The 25,966-nt window shown below is 37.6% G+C and overlaps 1 protein-coding gene across 1 annotated transcript in view; it reads left to right on the top strand.

Annotated features, from left to right (window-relative positions):
• Nucleotides 1-25,966, top strand: part of srgap2 (SLIT-ROBO Rho GTPase activating protein 2) — a 95,075-nt gene that overhangs the window by 48,171 nt on the left and 20,938 nt on the right. Inside the window, exons 4-9 of the mRNA XM_084394669.1 lie at nucleotides 1,276-1,468; nucleotides 13,298-13,460; nucleotides 18,684-18,746; nucleotides 21,694-21,909; nucleotides 23,409-23,537; nucleotides 25,150-25,371. Of these exons, the coding sequence (XP_084250795.1) occupies nucleotides 1,276-1,468; nucleotides 13,298-13,460; nucleotides 18,684-18,746; nucleotides 21,694-21,909; nucleotides 23,409-23,537; nucleotides 25,150-25,371 (986 nt within the window). The remainder of the gene's footprint in view (nucleotides 1-1,275; nucleotides 1,469-13,297; nucleotides 13,461-18,683; nucleotides 18,747-21,693; nucleotides 21,910-23,408; nucleotides 23,538-25,149; nucleotides 25,372-25,966) is intronic.

Genomic DNA, 25,966 nt, shown 5'->3' with positions numbered 1-25,966 from the left:
GAGTGAGAGAGGCAACGGAAATGAAAAGTGATAAGCTTGGGTAAACTATCTGAAGGTGTGTGTGTGTGTGTGTGTGCATATGATGGACCTCTGTAAAGAGATCTCTTCATCCCATGTATTATTCTCCAGTCTCTTGAGACGCGGTTTAGTGTTAAAGTTTAGAATTTACTTAATGATGATCATAAAGCCTATTCTTTATAAAGTTCGCTTTTTTGCATAGAAGGTTTAAATGTCTCTCCGCCAGCTATTTTTAACTTTGTTTTGAGGAACTAGGTTAGAGCAGCACAGACTAGATTGTGAAATGTGGGTGAAGGATTTTTTTTCTGCCTGAATCAGAGTATGATCATGTTTTAGATGATGTAGTAAGCAGTCCCAGATGAAATATGCACATGCTTTTTGCATTTCAATTGAGTTTTCATCGCATAGTTATGGTAAAAAAACAAGCATCTGCAACATTTTCAGAGTATCCAAAATGAACTTGCGTCCATAGAGGGTGAGTTTCCTTTTTTTGTGTGTGCATTTTATAAAGAAATGCATGTTCTCGATTACAAAGATTAAGTAAATTACAGCAAAAAGACGATTTTGTTCATGAATTGTTGAGTATCATTTTGGTGGCTTAATGCGAGGAATATTCCACATGTGTTTCCACATGGAGTTTTAAAGAAAAACTAAACAACTTGAGGCATCCTAGATTAATTTATAATTGCCAAATTTCCTCTTAGGAAAAAGACGCATCTGATGATCGCGTAGGGTAGGGTCCATGCTGAAAGTTAATTTTTGACACTGTTTGCAAATATTTGAGCTTGTATACAATACCATTCAAAAGCCTGGGGTCAGTAATATTTTTAAAAGAAATGTATACTTTATTCGGCAATTGATCAAAAGTGACAGTAAAGGAGTATCCTGAAAAGATGTAACAAAAATATTAAGCTGCACAACAGTTTTCTTGACTCGAGCACCAAAAATCAGCATATTAGAATGATTCCTGAAGAATAATGTGACACTGAAGTAATGACTGCGGAAAATCCAGCTTTGCCATCACGGGATTAAATTACTTTTAATACAGTTACAGTTATTGTAAATTATAAAACTATTTCACAATATTACTGTTTAAATAAATCCAGCCTGGGTGAACATGGAAAACAATTTAGAGAGAATGCAATTTTCATCATTTTTACAGAATTAACAAATAATACTAAGCACCTTTATGCACAACCAGAGTGTGAAGTACTGCAATAACTCTGCATCTTCTTTTTCTTCTTCTCTGATTGGCAGAGATCCGAGCCCAGTTGGTGGAGCAGCTTAAGTGTTTGGACCAGCAATGTGAGATCCGTGTGCAACTCCTGCAGGACCTGCAGGACTTCTTCCGCAAGAAGGCAGAGATCGAGATGGACTACTCCCGCAACCTAGAGAAACTAGCCGAGAGGTTCCTGGCCAAGACGCGCTACACAAAGGACCCTCAATTTAAGTAAGAGAACATTTGGCTTTGTTTCCTTCAGGTTGTTTTTGCTGATAAATCATAGTCTGGTGATCCATGTTATTACCTGTGTGCAGTTTGAACTCAATATGTTTATGCAGGCTTTTTTTTCCTCTCTCTCACACACACTTCTGATTACACAAGAGCTGGTTTGCAGTGAAAGTCAAGACTGTTGAGTAAACTAGTGTTGGGTTCGAGTCCACCTTTGTCGAGTCTTGAGTCGAGTCCAAGTCCTTAACAATCGAGTCCAAGTCCGAGTCCAAAGAGGGCCGAGTCGGACTTGAGTCCGAATCCTTAACATCCGAGTCCGAGTCGAGTCCGGCAGAGTCCACAAAGATTTAAATGATTTGAAATTGTCCTTTCACAAAGACCCGCCCCTTTTAATTACTGTTGCTATGTCCGACAAGCCATTCCGCTCTCACTCCACATGCTCTCACACAGTGAAAAATATATTGCGGAGCAAAGAGGACACTGACAATGCATTGTCAACAGACGAGACAGAGCAGGCTACTTTTGGTACACATTCTCAGCTTTCAAATTTTGTACTTTTTATGAAATGCAAACAATAAATACTGTTTTGTGGTGGTGCTTTAATGTGTAGGCCCAGTACGTGAACTGATAATCTCTTCTAGTTATAGCACAAATTAAACATGAATGAACATCAGAACTGCAAAAAGAAATCAATACACGCCATTTTTCAAGTTCAAGTCCATTGACTTTACTAACTGGTTTGGTTTGTTTGTCAAACAAAAATGGTGGACATCTTTCAGATTCTGCAAGGTAATGCTCAAGAATGCAACACGATGCATTAAGAGCCAGGGGTAAACTTTGGAGCAAACCTTTGATGGTGATGTTAAAATGTTTCTTATTTTGTTTTACATGCTATTATACCATGGTCTGGGTGAATACTCGATTCTGATTGGCTGCAGGGTGACCATTAAAAAGTGATAGAGGACACCTAGTAAAAGAGTTCTGGTGAAACTGACTGTTTACCGTTCGAAATTAATAAATGCGCTGGCTACATCAGCTGTGAGTAACCATAGCAACAGGCAGTCAAAGTATCTATACGGACTATAAATCGAGCGGACTATAAATATCTCCGGTTGCTAAATAAACCGTCAGGCGTAACCAGGGAAACCAAGTTATTGTTTGTAAAAACTTTAGATTTCGATTGTAAAACTAATTAAAATATAAACTAATGTTTTAAAAATGTGTTATTTGGCAAGTGACCATGTTATAAGCGGGTTAATGCCCTTCGAGGTGTCCATTGTCAGGTATTAATGGACTTCGCTGCGCGTCGGATGGTTCACGCCTCGCCGTCGTCCATTAATACCTGACAATGGACACCTCGTCGGGCATTAACCCTTACATATCTTATTTAGCCTCTGAAGGGCAGGACTAAATTAATTAATGAATTTTTAAACAAAATAAGAACAATTTACACAAATGATCCAGTTCAAAAGTTTACACCCCCTGGCTCTTAACGGATGCGTCCTTTTTGAGCATCACTAAATGTTTGCAGGGTTTGTAATAGTTGTATGAGTCCCAGTGTGAAAAGATGGATCTAAAAATCATACAGTCACTGCTAGTAAGGAGTCAAATATGCAGAAGATGCTGGAAAAGCAAAGAATGTGCAGGAGCTGGAGGATTTTTCTGAAGACCATTGGGTTTGGGACAAACAAGGGACTCATGAACAACAGTTACAAAAAAACAAAAACAAAACAGTTGTGGATACTTTAGTTAATGACACACAATATTAAAAATCAAGCCTATGTAATGTGTCTTGTATTTTGTGTTTGTATTTTGTCTTGTGGACTAGGCTTTTAAACATCTGTTATATGAAAACGCTTTTTCAGGGCAGTACTAAATAGAAACAATGTTTTTATGATTCTGATTCTGAACATATATTTTGAGCGAATTCTCCGCATGGTGACTCTAAAACGCCTTCATGCGCTTAATATACATGTCTGTGATTGGCTACAATGCTCAACACCGAAACAACACAAGGAGTTTCGTTTCGTTTTTTTATAATATTGTGTCTTCCAGTGCCTGGACTCGACTGTACTCGGAAAATTTATCGAGTCTAAAATGTCTGAGTCCGTGTCAAGTCCGAGCACAAATTCACCCGAGTGCGAGACAAGTCCGAGTTCATTCAGAATTGGACTCGAGTCCGAGTTCGAGGACCCCAACTCTAGAGTAAACTCTCTCCAGGGTCATGTGATATTCAGTCAACACTTTATTTTGTGCTTTTTCAAGATAAATTCATTAAAATCTTCCGTAACCACTCATATTTTAGTGTGTAGGCTTAAACAGAGTCTCCTTGTTTGTCAGGATGATGATGAACCAGCTTCAGACCATGTAAATACAGTAAGTCTTTTGAGGTTTTCACAAGACCCTGCTGTTATATAAGAGGCTTGTCTCACATCTCTGATTAGATAGCAGTGGGGATTTTGATCGTGGAATAAAGTCAAGTATTTTCTTGAAAGTCCTTGGTTCTGTTCCAGTGACCAATATTTGATCCTGATACTGTAGTGGTTAGAGTTATTATGCCGTATTACGAAGAAACAGCTGGTGTAACGTTAAGAAAAGCAAGTACAGTGGAGCATTCATGTTTTTACTTCAGATATAAATGTTTATATTATAGTGTCTGATTGACAATATTAGCTTATAATCTAATTTTGTTGTTTTGTGTGAAACAAAACGGTATTTTAAGTGGCCTTGATATTATTTTCATACTTAGAGCTTAACTTTGAGCAGGTTTAACAGGGTTTTTATAGCTCGGTTGCGTAGAAAGGCAAGTGGCAATTATGCTGAAGACTTGGCATTAAATGAATGGAGGTTTCCCGATACCAACTAGCAAGCTATGAGAATGATGCAGTCTCACAGCAGTCGTTATCACAGGATATGCTGCGGAAGAGCCTATTAATCAGTGTTATATACTGTCTAAACGGATCTCTGTGGTCAGAACCTAACAATAGCGTCTTTCCCTTGTCTACAACAAACTTCCTGACCATTATAAAGCAATATATTTGCTTACATTAACATTTATCAAGATGCTTTTGTAACTCCCAACAGTCCATTTTTTTGGTGACATATTGTCATCCTTTTGCGCTTGCTGTGTAAGAGGTTGGACTGGATTTGAGTTGTTTTCCGGGGGCTATGTGTACCTCGACAGGTTTCTTTCTGGCGGTTTTGCCCTTGGCAATGTTTTGACATGGGGGATATCCAGTGCTTGAACTTTTTTCTTTCTTTCATTGTTTCTTTCATTTTCCACCTTGTCATGTGCTTGTCTTTGCTCCTTCCCTTTTTCACTCTCTGTCTTTCACGTTATTTTGCTCTTTGTATTTTCACTTGACTCCTCAGCTCCCAATATAATGTTTTGGAGTGCTGGAGGCTTCAAGTCTGGGAAAGTCAACATACGGCTCTCTGACAGCTACTAGAAATGATCAATAGTTAGCACACATGTTTTTTGAGAGCGGTTTCGTGTGACAGCTCTGTGCCCTATCAGGCCATGGAGCTGATGAGACCCCGGTGTACCTCAGATCCTGAGGGAGGTTCAGTTTCAAATGGAGACATACTGTAGTGTGAGGGGTGGATGTATATCACAATATTCTTCATTTTCGGTTAACAACAATATATGTTACAATATAGACATTTTAATGGAAAAAATATTCAGAAACGACAGAAAAAATAGTGAAATAAGTAAGTAATTACAAAATACTAATAAATAATATTTATTAATCATTTTTATTCTTTTTTATTTAAACCATTATCTACAAAACAAATTCATCAAAAATAAACAAATAGTTTTATGGAAAATTCTTAAGAAAAATATCAAGAAATAATTTAACTATAAGTAACAATAATCATTTTTTTATCATTTTAATTAAAAATAATATTTTATTCAACAACAACAACAACATTAATAATATATTGTTTAATAATACATTAATATTTTTTATATATTATCTAAATTTATAGTAAAATTATATTTTTTTTATGCAAAAATGATTCAGAATCAATAATATATTATTACAAATGATTTAATGATTATTTTTATGGATGGATGGACGGACGGACGGACATAAACTAATAATAATAATAATAATAATAATGAAAATACTTTGTTTTATAATACAGTTTTATGTTTTAAGTTTTGTTTTCTTAAGCATCATGCAGTTTTTCTCTCTTTTGCTTGCATTTCTGAGAACTAATTTTCACATAATTTCTTTTGCTTGTTTCCTGATTTCCTCGTATCTTCCTCATTTTTCTTTCACATTGGGGCCTGCATTACACCATCTCTCTCACTGAATTTCCCTCGCTACACAAAGTCTACAATAACCCCTTCATGGTCGCCCTGATACCATTGACCCCCGCTGGGATAGATTTTCAAATCGGCTCGGGATCTCATTTAGTCTAAATACCATTCCCTGCCCTCTGTGGGTCCCCAGCTCCAACATCTGCATGTTTAACAGGCGAAGGCAACATCTGGGACGATGATGCCACGATGGAATGTGAGGTATTTTCCGGCCCACTCCTCCAGAAGAACGTAGCTGTCAGTGAGGCCCTAACCTACAAACTAAGGGGCATCTATGGGGATCGTTTGGAGATCCCTGATATACTGCTTGTGTTCTTAAAGGGAGAGTTCAGCTCAGTGCCTTCTGTTTTACCAGTTAAGGGTCAAAAGGCTCCTCTGTGTGTGATATGACAGTGTGCGTCATTTGTTCAGCAAGCCAGCGGGAGGCCCGGTGACGAGTCGCTCGGCAATGAAAGGAAAGCATGGTTAAGAAACACGCAGTCTGGAATGATAACACGCCATGGTACTGACCTAATTTCTAGCATGCCTGATTTTCTACAAATGGTCTGAGTTAATACAAAGAAGCAACTGAAACTGACCACAACGTCTGGACTCATGACAAATAAGAAGGGTGGTGGTTAGACTGGTGCCACAGATGAGCGGGGATGTGTCATATGCTTAATGGTCTACTCTGCTGATCCAAGATTACACTACCAACAGTTCTTAACTTTTCTCTTCCCCCTCAAGAGGTCGAGAAGACAACATAACTGTGATTTCATCACTTCAAAGTTTTTAAAACATTGTCATACAGTGTTACCTCACTTCCTATTGTCATGGAAACCACCGGTGTTATTGTGCTTTTCCAGAGTCCCTTAGGGGTGGCTAGTCCTGCATCTGGAAGGCCACCTTCCTGAACACATCCAAAACACTTGCCTGGATGTTTCTAGGAATTTATCCGAAACCACCCCTAAATCCTTATTCACTATTCCTCACATTACTCCACTAATATAGTCCACTCATTGGGCTTGGAATGAGAATCAGTTGTACACTCGTTATTGCGGTTGCCAATGAATTTTGCCCACATTAGACTTCCATATACAAGTGTCATAATGTTGCCTGTTCTGCAGTAGCCATTGTCACGATTCCTCCCAGCCCATTTGTGAGAAGCTCGTGATTCGTTTGACTAGAGGAAGTGAGTCTGTCTGGTCTGGTGTGTTTGCCTGAACTTTATAAATGTGACGGTAAGAGAAAGCATGCAGGGCAAGTTTCATTTCCTCTCCATTCTGACTAGCTTGACTGATGTCTTCCCAATGTCATGTCTTGACAGAAGCCAAGGCCTTGTAAAACACTTCTCACCTGAGTGAAGAATTCCCTTCAACACCTTCTCATGTCCCTTCCAAACGAGACTGAGTGAATGAATCAGACACTATTCACACTTTACAGTAGATTAAAAAAATACACACTAACATTCTGAAATATTCCAATTTAAAAATAACTGTTTTTCAGGGTTCTTTGATTAATAGAATGTTCAAAAGAACATTAATTAGAAATAAGCTTTGTATTATTTTATAACCTAAGTGTCTTTACTATCACTTTTGATCAATTTAATGCATTATTGCTTTCTTTAAAAAAATCTTACTGACCTCAAACTTTTGAACAGTATATAAAACGGTGTATATAAAATTATTATTAGTATTATTGTATTTATTTCGATGTTTTTCCTTCAATTATTGTCTTTAATAGTCCATGCATACATTCAGGACTGTTTGATATCATCAGTCAATTCCCATCACTCCAAATGTCACGAATTCCTTCATAATCTTCATCACTTAAAATTCTTTACATGCTGCCATTTCACGTCCCTCGTGTATGTCACCTAGGAATTAGTCCTTCATGGCTTTGCGAAGTGTTCCTTTGGTGAAAGACCGGCTCTGTCTGCGATGACCTTGCTGTTAATTGGGCAATTCCTCCGCTCATGTGACCTCAGCTTTTTCATGGCCTTCCAGAAATGACCCGGAGCTCCCTCGTCTGAATGCCCATTTAAGAACCCCTTCCATCAGCCAAGGGGCCATGCTAATCTCATCAACATCCCTTTTGTACATTTCTCAAGAGGAATTGTGTTTCTCCTAGGACTCCATCTTATGTGGTTAAGCATGTGTTTTGCTTCTTTGCATATGAAAAAGTAAATTAGTGTGTTTAGGAGATTTTAAGATGTTTCTCAGGGCTGTCAATGGTTTCAGTCATTGAACAATCATCAGATTGTTGGTTTTTAGTTCTGTATTCTTCATTTTTACACATTTCAGAACTGCAGAGATTTAAGGATTTGTTTTGCTTGTACATTCTTGTGTTCTCGTGTTCATCGTGTGTCAATTACCGGAGGTTTTCACACCACATTTTGGCACACATCTCAGTGGTTTACCATCAGGGACTTACCTTCTTTGAACCCTTATTGTGCAAGACCTTAATTTTTGCTTCACATTTTGCTGCATGCTCGAACCAGTTTCATTCGTCCGTTTCCCAAGTGTTGCTTTATACCTACATGTTGTGTGATTGTTGGCAGAGCAACATCAAGATCTCATTCCACTCTTTACCTCAGCCGTAGCCTCCAAACATCCAAATGCAATTATTTCTGCTACAGTTCTTAACCGCTGTTGTTTGGATGGGGGAAAAGGGTGTCTGGGAAAGTTTGTGAAAAGTAATTGGTGAGAGTGGTGTGCACTGTGCACACCTAAATGTTTTGAGCTAGAATTGTTTAGTTGAATTGTTACCCGTGTACTGCTTTTTATTAATAAGTAGGTCTGTTCTAAAGCTAAAGCTACACTTCTATCTGCTCCCTTTGCAGTCAGCTACCTTCTTCTTCAGCACCATCTCAACAAAATAAAAACTTTTAAGTGACTGAATTTTGGGCAGAATCTTCATTAATGGTCACAGTGGTATTTCAATAAAGTTAGCATGTTGCTAAGCTAATGACTTATGCAGCGGTTTGCATTTGTTTTTGTGACCCCCACAAAGTAGAAAATGTTGAACAAGAGTAATGAATGATCATAATTTAGCTGATTCTTGCAAATGAGTAAAAACAGACACTATTACAAGGTTTTATTGAAAATATTATATTTTTTATATTTTATATATATAAAATTAAATATATATTGTGTATTTTTTTCTGATGAATAACAAAATGTTAGACCTATATATATATATATATATATATATATATATATATATATATATATATATATATATATAACGAACTTTGAACAGAGCTAATGTTAAGCTGAAATCTAAAGCTCTCCTGTAGAAATACATTGGCTGTCTGATGACAACCATTTTTTCTGATCCCATCATCAAACAATTTGCATAGGCATGGATGATATGAGATGAGATGTGTCCAGTCCTTTCCACAACACTGATGGATGTTGAGCTGGAGAACAGGCTGCGATGTACCCCTGCAGAACCCCCTGCTGAGTTCTGAATGCTGGCTGATTTCCCTTTTCTTTGAACTAAGTGGGAGGAGTGTCTGCCTGAAGTCTTGTCGGCAGGCAAACCAGAGGGAATGTCCTGTACAGAGAGACAGGGTCCCCGTCGAGTGATATGATTAGTCCAACGTGTTCTTCAACAAGGAAGACTGTGTCAGACAAGTGTTAATACATCTGTACATTACATATTATCCAGACTCAGACTAATTCAGGACATCAGTAGTGCCTGGTTTCAGTCCAGAATATGTAGGTATTAATGACATGAATATGAATTTGTATTTTGTTAAACATGTTCAGATGATGCCTAGCTGTGTACTGTATGTAATATGATTTTTGCATTTGAGCATATTGTGCACAAAAGTGGATTTTATTTAATTTTTCTGGAAAGCTTGGTATTACCATGATTTTGGACTTGGAAATAACATATTGTTAGTTTGGGGTCGGTTAGATTTTGTAATGTTTTTGAAGTCTAATGCTCACCAAGACTGTGTTTATTATTAGAATGCATATCCTAAGACTGTATTGTATTATCCAAAATACAGGAAAACACTAATATTGTGGAATATTATTATAATTTAAAACAACATTTATATATTTATAATCAACAGGATTTTCAACAGCCGTTACTCCAGTCTTCAGTGTCACATGATCCTTCTGAAATCATTTTATGATTCTGATTTGGTGCACAAGGAACATTTCGTAATATTAACAATTATGAAAATAGTTGTGATAATATTATTGTGAGACATTTTTTAAGTTTCTTTGATGAATAGAAATTCCAAAAGAATAGCATTTATTTAAAATAAGAATATTTTATTACATTATAAGTGTCTTTTATTGTCACTTTTGAAAATGTGTCCTTGCTGAATAAAAGTCTTAATTTCTTATAGAAAAATGAAATGAAATCTGAGCTCAAACTTTTAAACGGTCGTAATAGTGTCATTATACAGTATCTGTTTAATCCACCCCGAGGAAGTGTTTTTATAAATGCAGTGTTTCTAAAATGCCTCAACACTTTTGCCCTTGCAGGTCACAAGTTGTTTAGCCCTTAAATCTACACGGTTGCATAATGCTGATGGACAAAGTTGCTGGTTGTTTGGGTAGATGTGATGAATGGGGGTTAGATCGTTTTAGTTGTCACAGATGCTCAGCGCTCGAGTTAACAGCAGGACCAAGGTCATGTGTTAGCTGTTCCTTTGTAAACAGACAGTCTGTAAAACATTAACAGCCATCCGGATGCTTTCTGCGAGCTCTTTAGATGCAGTCTTTCTCGTTTCATCGCTCTCTTCATACTGTCTGGTCTGAAGAAACTGCAGGTTTTGCCCCACCCATTCAGAGGCATTTTGGCAGCAGGGAACGGGCCCCACCTCATGGGCTTCTACGGGACAATCAGCATCAGCTGTCTCCTCTGGCATGAACAGACCGCTGGGTCCATCCCTCCAGCATATGCCTGGAGTAACGCAGGGCTTAGCAGAATTCCTCTTTGACATGACATCCTTTGGTGTATTAGTCCACGAATTACCTCCACACAGATGGCAAACAGGTTTATCAGGACAGATCTATACGCATATGTACCCTTCTTAACCATAGCGGGACTGCATGTGTTAGAGTAACCTTTAACATCAAGGGCACATTCCTGATTAGAGAACGTTCACAGGGTTTTTTGACCAGATTTATCTATAATGATGATGTGTAAGTCTCAAGGGCTATGACCAGACAAAGTGACCTGTAGTTATTCATTTTCAAAATCATTTGGCAGTTTGAATGACCCAAGTGCAACTTTATGCAAATGAGCAGTATATATGATTAAAAATGTTTGGCAATTAAGTTTCCAGTTTCCTGCGGTTTCAATAGATATTTTAATAGTATCTCTCATTTAACCCTCTGGGCTTCTTCGCCCGAAAACGGGCGAAAACTTGAACGTTTCGAATTGTTTAATTTTTTTGCTTCATCGGATAGGGGTGAAACTTGGTGACTTTTGTTTTATTACTTATATGAACACACAAAAAAATCAAGGAGATGATTCTGATATGTTAAAGGGTCGTAAAAAAAAAAGTCACACTTAGCTTCCTCCCGCCCGAAAACGGGCGACATAGGAAATGAATGGGAAATACGAAAAAATAGGAAAACTCAGAGAAACTTTTGGTGGTACAAGCTACAGATCAGCCACTGTGCTGAAAAAAAGTGTACAGCAATGAAGGGGTGACACTCTAGAACATCAAGAGTGCAAATAAGACACCCCCCCCACACACACACACACACACCTACACACACAAACACACACACACAGAGAGAGAAATTAACTGGTAAGACTGAAACAGCAAATTTTGCCCCAAACTATATAAAAATGATATAATCATAATAACTCAAAAACTATAGCAAGGAGAGTCAAAAGGTAGGTATCGTTTGAAAGAACTCTTTTTAAATTTTTTGAAAATATAAATTACATTACATTTGGACATTGTCCTGCCAAGAAACAGCGGATAAAAGACAATATATATATATAATTTTTATTATGATTTTGCATATCTTTCTTATTTGTCATGGAATAACTCAGGAAGGAAATAAGGTAGGAGGAAAATTCTTTTTTAGTGAAGTCCCCCTACATGTAAGCTGTATCTGGATAAAAATTTTTTGGGGGATAAAGGAATCAAAAGTTACAGCATTTGGAAAAGAGATAGCCTTTTTGTACAGTCTTTGACACCCCCTCATGGGCAATTTTTTCTTCATGAAGAATATCTTGTCATAAAAGCAATAGATTATGTTAATTTTGGGCTCATTTTAATTGTAATAATATGCTGTAAAAAATGAAGTGCCATTTTCAATTATCTGAGAATGTTTCATGAGCTGTATGATGTTTTTGACACATTGCAGTACATTATTTTATAGATTATGAAAAAAAAAAGAAATTCTATTTATCAGCAAAAAACTCAGCAATACTTAAGAGTTTTTCAAAGTGGATACATTCACTGTAAAGTTCAGACTCTAAGCTTTCAAATGACATCAACTTTGTGTTAATCAAGGCAAGATTTTTTAAAAATATTGTAAAGAATATTTTCGCAGCTAGGTGGCGCCTGCTGGCAGTACACTCGGTTTTAGAGGGATTACTCAGCACTCGTTAGGAGTTAATAAATGTAATTATATGCATTAAAAAGCTGAGATCCTAAGCTTTAAAATGATATATAATTTGTGTTGTTCCATTCAGTGGTTGCTTAGTAATAAAAAAAATTCTTTCCGAATGGGAATAAATCAAATAAATAAATAAAAAAGCTATAGGCCGCCTATAGGCGATTATAGGACATGACACAAATTAATACATTTTGAAGCCACTAGATGGCGCTCTTCTCAGTTGAAATTTTTTTTTTTTTAGGCCTGCACTCTATTTTGATGTGAAATGTTGCATTTATTGAAAAATAAAAAAAAATAAAAAAAATAAAAAATAATATATTAATTCCAATGGAAAAAATAGCTCATAAAAATTATATAATTAATGCAAAATATCATAAAAAATTCCAAAAATTCTAAATAATAATCAGAAAACATTATAGAACAAAGAGGAAGCTAAGTGTGACTATAATACGAAGAAGCCCAGAGGGTTAAACTATTGGAGCAAAACTTTTGTTTCTAAGTTTGATTATTTTTATTTTATTTATTTTTTACGATGCATCGGACCATTTCAGTTTTTGATTTAAAACCGATTCAGCTTTTCATTATCATCATCACTCAATGTTTACAGAAGTCGTCATTTTAATATTAAAATGTGTAGAAGACATGCCTGAAGTATTTAGTTATTTTATTAAACATTTTGAATCTTATTTGCCTGAATCATTTGGTTATGTTTAAATTATGGTTTCTTTGATGCCGTTTGATTATGTGTCATAATTGAATTGTTGTCGGAGAAAATATTTGCAACTACTGCATAATATAATAAATCACCTTATCAAATGTATTTTTAATTATTTAATAACAGCTTGTCTCAGCTGATCTTGCTGCTCTCTCTCCTCTTATGATGAATGATAATAAATATGTTTTTTTTTTTCTTTGCAGGAAAGAGCAGAATGTCTTGTCTCCAGTCAACTGCTGGAACCTTCTCTTGACTCAGGTGAAGAGAGAGAGTCGAGACCACGCCACTCTCAGTGATCTATACCTCAACAACATCATCCCACGCTTCGCCCAGATCAGCGAGGACTCAGGACGCCTCTTCAAAAAGGTGACATTTGTCTTTACAGACCAGTCGATTCCTCTATTAAAGCCACTGTGTTGGTCACTGAGCTTGATGCTTCATTTTTTATTTCTCTTTCAGGTCAATCAATAATCTCTTTCTCCTCACTGACTTTTTTTTCTCCTTTAAAAAGAGTGCACTGAGTAGGATTAATGGGTGCATAATTAGCATTAGCATGAGCATTTAATGCTAGCTTCGAGAAGAGATAACAGATGCTGTATTACATGCAACATTTTTATTCATCAAACAGTTGTATGAATGTATTTTATATTTATTGACATTTATATTAGGGCTTTAGAACCATATGGTTCATAACCATTTTCTGTGGATTCTTATGTGATGATCTGCTCCTTAAAACGGATATTGAGATGATTATAGTCTAAAATCTCAAGCTAAAATTCTGTATCCTGTCAGTCAGGGGAAGTTGATAGATGTGAGAGAGCATTTCAGCCTTTGGTGTCTCATTCTTCTTGGCTTGTCTAGACTGGTTAGACAGGTAAGAATGTTCATTATCTAGACCCAGAGCTGTGAAAGAGATGCTTTCTGATCCACACATTTCCTGTCTCCATTGGTTGTCCTGGTGAATCCGTTTCACAGAGTCGTTTATGGTCAAATCTAGCCTTGTTTAGAAGATGAGGGAACCTCCACAGGTAATCTCCTTAAAACAAGCATAGTTTAGAGATGTCCTATCAGCCCATCAGTTGAGCAGGGAATTTTGGTACTTTATCAGAAGGGGTTGAGAAGCTAATTTTGAATGATGTCCATTTGATAAGACCTCTTGGTCTCAACTATGTGTGATTTAAGGTTCAATACAAATTTGCGCTCTAAGCCTTTCTAAAAATTTCAAATCAAGAGGGAGAAAAGACTTCATTTTTTTAAAATAATTTCCCCCCCAATATAACTTGCGGCAAGAGTCTCTCAGACCCCAATCAGCACTTCTTTCTCCCCCGCTGTCTCTGTCTGTTCCTCAGTTCCCATGAGAGAGAGATGAGCCTCCCTATCAACATTCATCTCATCTCTCTCTCTCCTGTAGTTTAGCTCACCCGGCCCGCCATGCTGCAGGAATAACAGGTCTTTAATTGAACGCTCCCAGCCGGCCTCTCTCTGGAGGCTTCCTGGGAATCGCTGAAGTGCGATTCGACTTACCCTACGTCCTAGTGCTGCACACTTCCCACCTGTCTTAAAAGCTCTGTGACATGCTGGAGAAATTCTGCACTCTAAATGCAAATGCTGTCAAGGGAGCCGTGTCCGGAGGAGTTTTACGACTTTATTGAACCACAAGAGCAGACACACAATAAAGGATAACACTCTGAGAAGTGTAACAGAAGTATGGCAGTGAAGTTTTGGATGAATCCTGTCCTCTTCCTCAGTGCCTGATCAGAAACGTAGCGCAATTTGATTTGACTACTTTTAGCTCCGATAATATAATGTGATATGTCATTGGTAAAGTTAATTTAATTAACTAGATAGATAGATTGTATACATAGATTGTACCATTTTCTACCATTAGTAATCTGGTGGCAAATAATGGAGATCCACAATATATATCGGTACCATAATGGTAATATTAAACATTAAAAATAAATCCATCCATCCATCCATCCATCCATCCATCCATCCATCCATCCATCCATCCATCCATCCATCCATCCATCCATCCATCCATCCATCCATCCATCCATCCATCCATCCATCCATCCATCCATCCATCCATCCATCCATCCATCCATCCATCCATCCATCCATCCATCCATCCATCCATCCATCCATCCATCCATCCATCCATCCATCCATCCATCCATCCATCCATCCATCCATCCATCCATCCATCCATCCATCCATCCATCCATCCATCCATCGTTTTCATTTTAATACATTTTTAGACAAAAGTGTGTAGACTTCTAATATTGACCATCCATTGGTTATCGACCATAACATGAAAATAATTAATGGCTTATCTGTATCAGCCAGAATTTTAATAATGGTGCATAGAAGTGTTTGGTAAAGTTCTTTGGAAACTCATTTAGTGCCACTAGTGTTGCCATTACAAATTGCACTGCTAAAGAAACTATGACAAAAATACACATGCATATATGTATAATGCATATATGTATTTATTAAAAACAGATATCTACTGACAATCATTTTTTTTCCTAATTTCATATGTTGTCATTTACTTCAAGTTGAGTTATTTTTTTTTATTAGGAAAAGTCACTGAACTGTGGAATATTGGTGTTTCTGTACACTAGGCGCTGTTGATAGGAACAATCCTTTGACTTGTGACTGATGTCGAGTGCCAGTAAACCAATCCCCTCACAAACACCCCGAATTGATGTTTCTGTGACAGATTTGTGCAGAACCAAAACCAATCTCCTGCCAGGCTTACAGACAGATGTGTGATCTTTTTCATTTAACAAGTGCATCCTGTCATTAAGGCTCATAAATCCATGTCCTCCCGTCCCAGAGTCTCTCCCCTGTTGCCCAATAGATTTATAGAGCTCTTCATGGAAAATCAATAGTTTACTCCCATTTTTTGGGTTCTTTTTGTGTGTTGTCTTTGGAGTGTGTCTCCGAGCAGATGGAGGAAGGCAGCTCTGCCTGGTCCGACCGCACTCCTGAAGATCCATTTCACCACAGCGGTGTTATGCTGCTTAGAGGGGAAGTGTTATGTGTGTCTGTGAGCAACGGAGCAAGAGAGAGTAAGGAAAAATGGAGAGGAGTATAGCCTAGCCCTAGACCCAACAATCCTAATAGAAAGAGCAGACTGAATAAATCCATCAAATGCTCCTTATTAAACTGATCTGAATAGGCATGTGCCACGGGATGTCATCTGACAACCAACAGGGCAGACAGGAGCCAGCAATCCCAATGCATGTGTTTCCCCCAGCAGGTCTGTAAGAACAAATGAGCTTATAGACGTCAACTGGGGAGACCATATGCTTCTGAACTGTCTCCCACACCTTCAGTTTAAACACTTACACATGAAAGGAAAATGTAATGGGACAACATTCTCATAAATAAAGAATTTTTATGTTTGTTTGGAGTTATTTTTAGGTCTGTTCACTGGAGAAGTCCACTGTTTTCCACTGAGTTTGTTTCCAATTATGTTATTACAACAGCCATCAACGGCTTGAGTGGACGTGTTGTTTTGGGATTTATGAATAAATCGGATACCCGCTTGTATGTCTGTGTGTGTTTGCCCATTGAGATTATGGTTGCTAATTATGTGTACGTGTGAATATATTAAGAAAAGATTAGCAAAAAGTTTTTTCTCCCTCTGTCTTCGATCCCCATCGACGAATATATTAACTTTTTTATTCTAAGGCAATTAAATATTGTCCCAAACTTTTAAACAAAATGTGCTTTACTCATGGGCCATCACATGCCAAAAAAAATCTAGATTTATCATTTTCTCATTTTATGCCTAATACAATAAAGTGCGGGGTTTTTTTAATGCCATCTTTTACCACAAATAAAATAATAAAATAGTTATAGTAATAATAAAAACACTATAATAAGATAAAGTTAATATAAAACATAAATTATAGTATATATGACTAATTTATTTATATTTAATAATTATTATTAAATATATATTATTTGAATATTTGATTTTTACGTTTGATAGACTTCCTCAAAGATGCTTAGAGAGGTGCGGTGAGCATCTCCACAGAGTCACTTCATTCACTGCTCTGAATCTGGGTGTTCCTGTGCATTCGCATTACTCAGTCCACTGCCTCCAAATACAACACATCAGACCTTCATTATAAATGACTACCCAAAGCGGGACGCCACCCCACAGCCTACTCATCCATCTCAGTTTTCAAAGGGTTAAAATGAACACCAGTCTGTCCATCAACAGGAAGGAGCTGTGTGACTGCACAATCACTGTTTGTGAAAAATGACAGATTGACTGTTTGTGAATACTTTCTCAAATCACTTTCACCCTTTACTTCCCCCTTCTGTCTTTTATGACCATGCACACACTTCATCTCCTTTCAGTCACATATTTCCTTTCTCTTCCATCATTTCTACCACTTCTCATCCTCAAAGGTTGATTGACATCTGTCCAAAAACACCCATAAACTCTCGTTCAGACCTTCAAAAACAGGAAAATCCCACAAAATTGTCAATGTAGGGAAAAGGGAAGGAGTAACTGAGTAAGAGCCCTCAAATGCTAGACATCTTCTTGGCCGGCTTTCGAGTTATCAGCCCACAGCGATTGAAGTTTGGACTTGAACTTGCAAGCACTTCATTTTCATGTCATGCTGTGCCTTCGTTTCCTAACTTTCTCTTACAAGACACAGCAACCACCAGAACGGCAAACCACCATTTCCATCTCACATAGAGTTTACCAGGCCTCTTTATTCTACAGTCTCTGAGAGGAAGTCTCACCAAATTCACGATTAATGTAAATTGATTGACATTTAACTGAAATTAAATGCTTTTGCATTGTCTGTACACTTAACAGCAGTATAACATTTAGATGCAAGTGCACAAGTGGGAGGAACTACTGTAACTGTAAGTAGTGACACTTTGAACTTACAGGGATAGTTCACCCAAAAATAAAATAATCATTTACTCATACGCATGTTGTTACGAAACCTATGTGACTTTAATTCTTCTGTGGGATACAAAAGATAATATTTTGAAGAATGGTTTCATCCATAAAATAAAAGTCAATGGGATTCAACACGACATTGGACCCCACTGACTTTCATTGTATGGACAAAAATGAAAATCTTTTCTTTTTTTTGTCAAAGAAAATCATACTGGTTTGGAACAACTTGAGGGTGAGAAAATGATTACAACTTTTAAAGACAATGTACATTGGTGTTTGCAACCCATTTTAAATCCATAATATGATGTAATTCAAATAAAAACGTGATATTCAACTAGAAAAAGAGGCTTTGGATGTTCCCATTTGCTCATAAGATTAATATGGCCCTGTGTGCAGTGGTCCTGTATAATCTGACGGGTTGGGCAGGACTGTATTGAACTAGATGTGTTTGGGGTAAGCTGGTGCTGACCTCCATTACTGAGAGGGCAGATAGGCGTCTCATCGGTCCGTCTAACAGTGACAGCCTCGAGGCTCAAGGCCCAAGAAGGATAGCCAGTTGTAATAGAGAACAGGGCACTACTGTTAATCATGATCTGCACCATTATCTCCCTCTATTTGTCTTTTACTAATGTTTTTTTCTTCTCTTACAGAGTAAAGAGGTGGGCCTCCAGCTGCAGGAAGATTTGATGAAGGTCCTCAACGAGTTGTACACGGTAAGATACAAACAGAGCTTAGTTGAGCGTAATTTCAGTCTGAGACGATCATCTTTCTGTAGCATTACCATGTTCCATTTTCTGTTTGTATCACTTTCAAACAGAGACGTACATTATGTCCTCCTTGTCGCTCTCTCTCTCAATATCTCTGGTTGTTTCTATCAGCCTGCTGCAGTTATGAGGCATTAAGTCTCTGCTTCAGTCAAGTGCTTATTTTGGTCTCTTGTGGTTGTATTCCAATCAGTGTTTTTGAGGCAAGGGGTTGGCTATAGTTACTTTTTCTTCTTGTTGAAAACATTTTGATAGCTTTTAGTCACTGTGTACCCCCTGTGTGTGGTTGTTGTCCAATTTGTAGTTTTTGAAGGGGCCTAGAAGGAACAATTTAATCGCCTCTTAATGTTTTAATGCCTTGAAATGGATGTTTGTGTGCATGTGAACAAAATAATGTTTTTCCAGATAGTCACTGTAATTCATTAGTAAGACAGAAGGACATGAACAAGTAGTGAATGATAGTAATTATAGTGTGTCAGCCAGCAATGAATAATCTGCTGGCACGTGGGTTGACTGCTTGCAGCCTACCTGAGACTCTAAAGCAGATCTATTGCTTTTGCAGTGCCAAAGAGAAGCACTGCAAGTATGAGAGCTCTCCAAATGGTGATGATGCTCTCAAGACGGTAATGAACAGCAACAGTTGTGGGTCAGAAGTCTGGAATCCAGTCTCACCCTTAACTGACTGTAATCCTTGAGGATTTTATGATATACCAGCTATGCTGTATGTTTTATACTCCTCAACCATCAAGTAGTATACTTGTATATTTAGTCTTAATAAGTTACCACTTAATTATTTATATCATATTATAATATATTTAATATAAATAAATAGTTTAATTAACTTTTTCAGTGTTTACATTCTAGCACAAAAAAAAAACTTTCATGGCAGTTAACCTTTGTTTTAACCCTCTGTGCCAGTAAATTACTGTTTTATAGACTTAGAGTTTACAGTACCCGTACCACCACAGAGACCCATGTTCACTGGCAGAGCTGAAATTAGCAGATGTGCATGGAAAATTAAGGGAAGATTCAGTTGATTTTGAAGTAATGTTGTTATAGACGAGTGCATCAGGGCTGCTTTCTGATGCAAAGTGCAGTGTTGCATGGGGGATCCACACATATATGTCTTTAATTAGCGGCACAGCTAAATAATCCTAATGATTTCAGGGTTTTATTTTTACTGAGAGAAGAAATTAAATTAGAAATGCCCTTTGCACATATTTCTGTATTCCTTATTTTTGTGGGGGAGGAAGGAGTAGTTTGGGGTTTTTAGGGTGGGGTGTTCTGAGCTCAAATGTGGTAGGAGGAGAACACGTGATATTGGCTTACTTTGAATGGCGACTGGATTCCCCCCCATACAAATCCACACATGGTCTCCTGGGAAATGACTGTAACCCATTTCAATACTCCATAAAAAGTCAGCAGATCCTTTAATTAAAGAGTTAAGGATGATGAAAATAAACCTGGCACCATTTTTAGTGACATCTGTGCTTTATATGAAGAAAGGGAGGAATGAATGGAAAAGCTGATGATGATTATCTCAGCCTTTTGGACCTAAGAGGAACCTTATAGGGCTGAAAATAGTGAAAACCATGATGAAATGGGGTTCTTCACTTTTTTCAACAGTGGCTAGTTCAGTAGTTCACCCAAAAATTCAATTATGTCATAATTTACTCACCCTCGTGTCTTTCCAAACTCGTATGACTTTCTTTCCTCTGTGGAACATTTTTGGGTGAACTATTCCTTCAAGAATGGGAAAAGAGCCTGACGCTTTTTTGCACTTTACAAGAGCAAGCCGTTGAGATCCGCCCACATCTATGTTTGCCAAATTCCTCTTGTAAGTGTTTCCTATTAATGATGACACTGCAAAGAGCTTACTAAATGTATTATGCCCATCATGAAGACTGACACCCTCATGAAAGCCAGTGAAAATTTAGGGAAATGGAGTCCATTAACTTTCTCTCTTTTAGACGGGGAGTGATGGCTTGGTATCATCTCTCCGGTCTTGGCAGAGTGTTCGATTGCAAGCACAAGAATGGCGTCACTCTTTGACATTCCTCTCAAAGGAGAAGTTTGGAATGAGATCCTCCCTTCAATCCCATTCCTAAATTTAGCATCCGCTGAATACTAGCTATCAAGCTTGGTGGCATCTTTCAATCCTTGCAACAGATGATAGAGCCAAGAATCTTTCATTCTCACTTTGGACTTACATGTTAACTGTTCATTATAGGGGTCATATCATTTTATCTTCAATTTGTTATGTTTTTTATTTTATTTAATAAAATATGAATAAATAGTCATTTATTTGTATTTGTATATGACCCCTTCAAAGTGCTGCATGGGTTGCAGTCCACCTACTTTAATAAATCTATGCTCTGTGTTTTCCTCGTAGCACTTTATTTGAGTCGGTTGTGTTGGGAATAACTATGTGCTGTTAAAGCTGAGAGGTCACCAATTCAGATGTCTTCCTATTTCAATCTGATTCTTGCCTGTAATCTATCTTTTTAAGCTGCCTTCATGAGCATAACCACCTGTAAGGATCCCTATGGATCCAAACCATCACGACACAGATGCAAAAGCAGTCTAACAAATATTTATACTTGCTTTCCCTTCATATGTATCTGCAAAATCCAACTAATCACTTTTAAACCTACATCCCAGCCTACATTTCATGGTGTGTTCAATGTAGGATCAAAATGAACTTGAGGTATGGGCCCTGAATGGATTTGTCAATGGGCCCATACTGACATGTGAATTAGCCCATACCTCAAACTCCAAATTGGCCCCACCATGAAATGTAGGCTGGGATACATCACTGAGCATGATTCATTTGCCCTACGTCTATGCTACAACTTTATGCACATTTAACGTACATTTCCTCTTCCTCGCTGCACAGGTGATGAAGACCTATCACATGTACAACATGGACAGCATCAACGCCGAGAGCAAGCTGAAGGATGCGGAGAAGCAAGAAGAGAAGCAGATGAGCCGCAACGTCCGACACGAGGACAGGCAGACCCCGCGCTCACCCGACTCCCTCACCAGCATCAAGATCGAGGAGAAACATGTGCGCCGCAGCTCCGTCAAGAAGATTGAGAAGATGAAGGAGAAGGTGAGCAGATCAGAGAATTCAAATGAGAAGGGGTTAATGAAAGGAGATATCAGAGTGTCTTGTACAGTTTAAGCAGAGAATGTGGAGGAAAGGTGAACGTGGGCAGAAGAAGAATGAACAGATGGAGGGGGATTTCAGAGAAATGGGAAAGGTGATGGAGTGGGAGTTGAGAGAGAGGGGCTGAAAGGAGCTGAAACCACTGCCAGATGGTGTTGGGGGTCCTAAACCTGATCCTGGACAGCTTTAATGACCTGTTGACAGTGGTTTATCCAATGTATAACACGCATCAGATATGTAATCCATGCTTGTCATGGCTAAATAATACTATGCTTATGAAATACATGATTTTGAATGGTCAATCACAGCATTCTGCAGTCAAATAAAATATGAGATCAACAGTGGTCTTTTCAGGTCAATGAAATATAATAAAATTAAATAATTTTAATAAAATTAATCAAATTAGTGACCAGAAATGATGTTTTCATGCCCATTTACATATTTATTTTGTAAGTAGCAGTGCAACACACAGTATAACGCACACTCATTATCACAAAATAAATATTTTTAGGGTAAGACCAGGCTTAATTGGTTTGAAGGATGATGTAGTGATCTTATACTCTCGTATTTCTGAGATTCCAGGCTGCAAATTCCAGAAATTTCCAATTCGATATGGTAATCTTTAGCACTAAACGGCAGCTTAATTCATCAAAATGAATGGCTCCACCATGACTGTATACACTGTGTTGTAGAATGTCATTTGATGATGTAATGAGATGACATGCGGTCAGGGGTCAAGCATTAGCATGTCTGGGACAGATATTGTTGTCAATCCATGTCTTTGTTCTTCTGGAGTCCTCTGGTTACCATCTCTGTCCAGTACCACCAGCTTACAGAATGAATGATGGGATCATCGCTGGGTTGTTCCTGGGACACCTCTGTTTCCACAAGACCAACAGCAGCTCCTCTATGTGCGTCCCACTAGAGAGAGCCTGTGGTCATCCCAGCAGCATTTACAGATGGAAATGTAGTGTAGTTTGTGGTGGCAGCTCTAACATTTCCATATTCAGGGAGAGCTAGTAGAAGCTAAACAAGGTGCCATCCATCATGATCTTATGTTTTATTTTAGCTTTAAAGGTTTTGTACACTCAAAAATAAGAGGTCTGTCATTATTTACCTACAATCTTGCTGTTCCAAACCGCATATGATTTTATTTTTTACACAAACATTTTTAAATAGATGTTTTCCCCATATTCATGATACAGGTTTGACTTTGTGATGTTTGGTTTCGCAACAGTAGCGAACCAATGATGTTTATAAGTATTGACATACAACTATCAGTGAAAAATTACTTAAGCTTTGGTGGCCAAAATTTCTAACTAGTTTTATGATGATTTTGGTACTTTATGGTGCTTGTTTTGGAGCTTAACAGCCTGCAATCACAATTAATCTGTCCCTTTCTGTTGTTGTCTCATCCTCCTGTTTTTACCTTTTATTCTCAGCGGCAAGCAAAATACACTGAGAACAAGCTGAAAGCCATCAAGGCCAGGAATGAGTACCTTCTTGCTCTGGAGGCCACCAACAACTGCGTCTTCAAATACTACATCCATGATCTGTCTGACCTCATAGATGTAAGTCCACCCTTATCTCATCACCATAGCGTCAATATAGCCTTCACTTTAGCCAGTTTGTAAATCTTTCAGTTATTATTGTGTATTGTTATAAAGAAATGTACTGCATACAAAAATTGTAGCATTATTTATGTGCTATTCTATTTTTTATTAATATTTTGAATGAGCTTTTTTACATTTTCACTTTTCATTTTAAATGTAGTCATTTTGTTATGTGCTTTTGTCTTTTTAGTAGTTTTGTATTATTCTAGAAATTTTATTTCAGTTTTAATCATTTTAGTACTTCAACTTAAAGGGATAGTTCACTCAAAAATGAAAATTATGTCGTCATTTACTCACCCTCATGTTGTCCCAAACCTGTATGAGTTTCTCATTTCTTCATTTTTTGGGTAAACTATCCCTTTAAACTTATTTCAGTTAGTTGCCAAGACAACATTTCTAATTTTCATTTGAGTTTTTTTTAAGTTTAAGGTTGTCCATCTAATATTTATATTTTAATTTATTTAAGCTTTATTTCAGTTACTGACAACCATTTTTAATAAATAATAATTAAACATTTTCGTGAACAGTAACAACACTGTTTTGAACTAGTCTGTAAGGGGTAATTAAAAACTTATGCTAAACAAATGCCTGAAAAATATTATAAATGAACAAGCTTGGAGCAGATGATGAAATTGACTGCATCAGAATGCACAAGAAATTATTGCACTAAAGTCAATGCAAATCTGCAATAAATAATAATAGTTTCTTTTCATTTTTGCAAAAACATTTAATTAAATTATTAAGTAATCAAATTACACAATTCAGAAAGAGCAAATAACTTTACAATAACTAACAACCCATCTGAATTTGATGTATAGAAAAATTACAGAATGAAACATATCAGTGTGATAATGCAGTAAAGCATCAAGAATTATGCTTCCGGTCATGTGAGAGCCAACCGGCACACTTTTTTATGACCTGTGCAACCCTGGCTGAAAGGACGTTTAAATGTAATGCCCTGAATAAGCCCATGGATAGAGTGTCCCACAATGTAGTAATTCCCTCTGACAGTGTGCTGCCACATCGGGCTTCTTTCTTCGAGTGTGACCCTGAAAGTAGACCTATAGCAGCCCCTTGTGTGAGCACCGCAAGAGGGCTCACTTGTCCCACCATATCAGCATCAGACTCCTAACAAGGCACCCTGAAAGTGATGAAATCTCCTCCTCATATTACCCTCAACTGCGGCACACAGGGGCCCACACAACACGACATCCTCTTTTCTGTGTGAGGATGATGGATTTAGTCTGAGCGGTCTTTCACTTGAAGCAATCAGAGTGTGGAAGTTGTAACCATGTACTGGTTAATAACCAAAAGTGTTTTTTTTTACTCAGAGGGTGTTCAGGTCAGACTATTATTATGATTAATAATAATTGTAATAACATAATTTTTTTTTTTTTGTACTAATAAAAAAGCACTTGAATGTACTTTATGTTGCTTTGGATGAAAGTCTTTGCCAAATGCATAAATGTTGTGCTTTACTCTTGATTTAACTGCCTTTCTCAACATAAAATTTCCATTTGCAGCTTGAAATACCAATCAAATGCCCTTTTTTTTTCTTCCCCTCTCTCAGTGCTGTGACCTAGGCTACCATGCCAGCCTGAGTCGTGCACTGCGTACCTACCTCTCGGCTGAGTTTAATGTTGAGACTTCCAAGCACAGTGGTCTGGAGACCATCGAAAATGCTGTAGAGAACCTAGAGGCCAACGCAGACAAACAGAGGCTCATGGAGACCTACAACAACGTCTTTTGCCCTCCGATGCGCTTCGATTTCCAGTCTCACATGGGTGATATGGTCAGTTGGTGTGATTTATTATTGCTTAAGACATGACACTGGTGAAATTAAGTAATGGAATATGCAGAGGTGGTCATTATTTTCATGCCCCAAGCAATATACCAACAGCAGAGTCGCACTGTGTGTAAACAATGACAAACAGACATGCTTAAGCAAGTGAGTGCAGCTTTACTGTTGCCAAATGCTTTTGCTCCAATATACTGTATCAAAAATCTTGATGATATAAAGAAATCAGCTTGGCTAATTATTACTTGTTAATACATGCTACAACGATCAGCGTTGTCTCTCTGAGAGGATGTGTCCTTCTGTTACATGAGACTTTTGCAAGACTGTCTTGCATGTCCAAACAAACCCAGACACCTCTAGAGAAATGAAGCATTTCTCAATCAAGTGTTGCACAGTGACAGACATGCCTGCTGAGAGACCTCTGTTGCTTCAGCCCTGTGTTATTATATATTGTCATTAGACTTGTCAGGGTTGGGTGAACACAGTGTGAATATTAAACTGGGATAAGAGGAAGAATCTTAACATTGAAAAAATTACACACTACAGCTCTCCTAAAAGTTAACGTTTTTAATTGGACTAGATTTTTCCT

The sequence above is a fragment of the Rutilus rutilus genome (genome assembly GCF_951802725.1).
Source record: "Rutilus rutilus genome assembly, chromosome: 22".
NCBI lineage: Eukaryota > Metazoa > Chordata > Actinopteri > Cypriniformes > Leuciscidae > Rutilus > Rutilus rutilus.
This window is presented reverse-complemented; position numbering and strand designations above follow the sequence as displayed.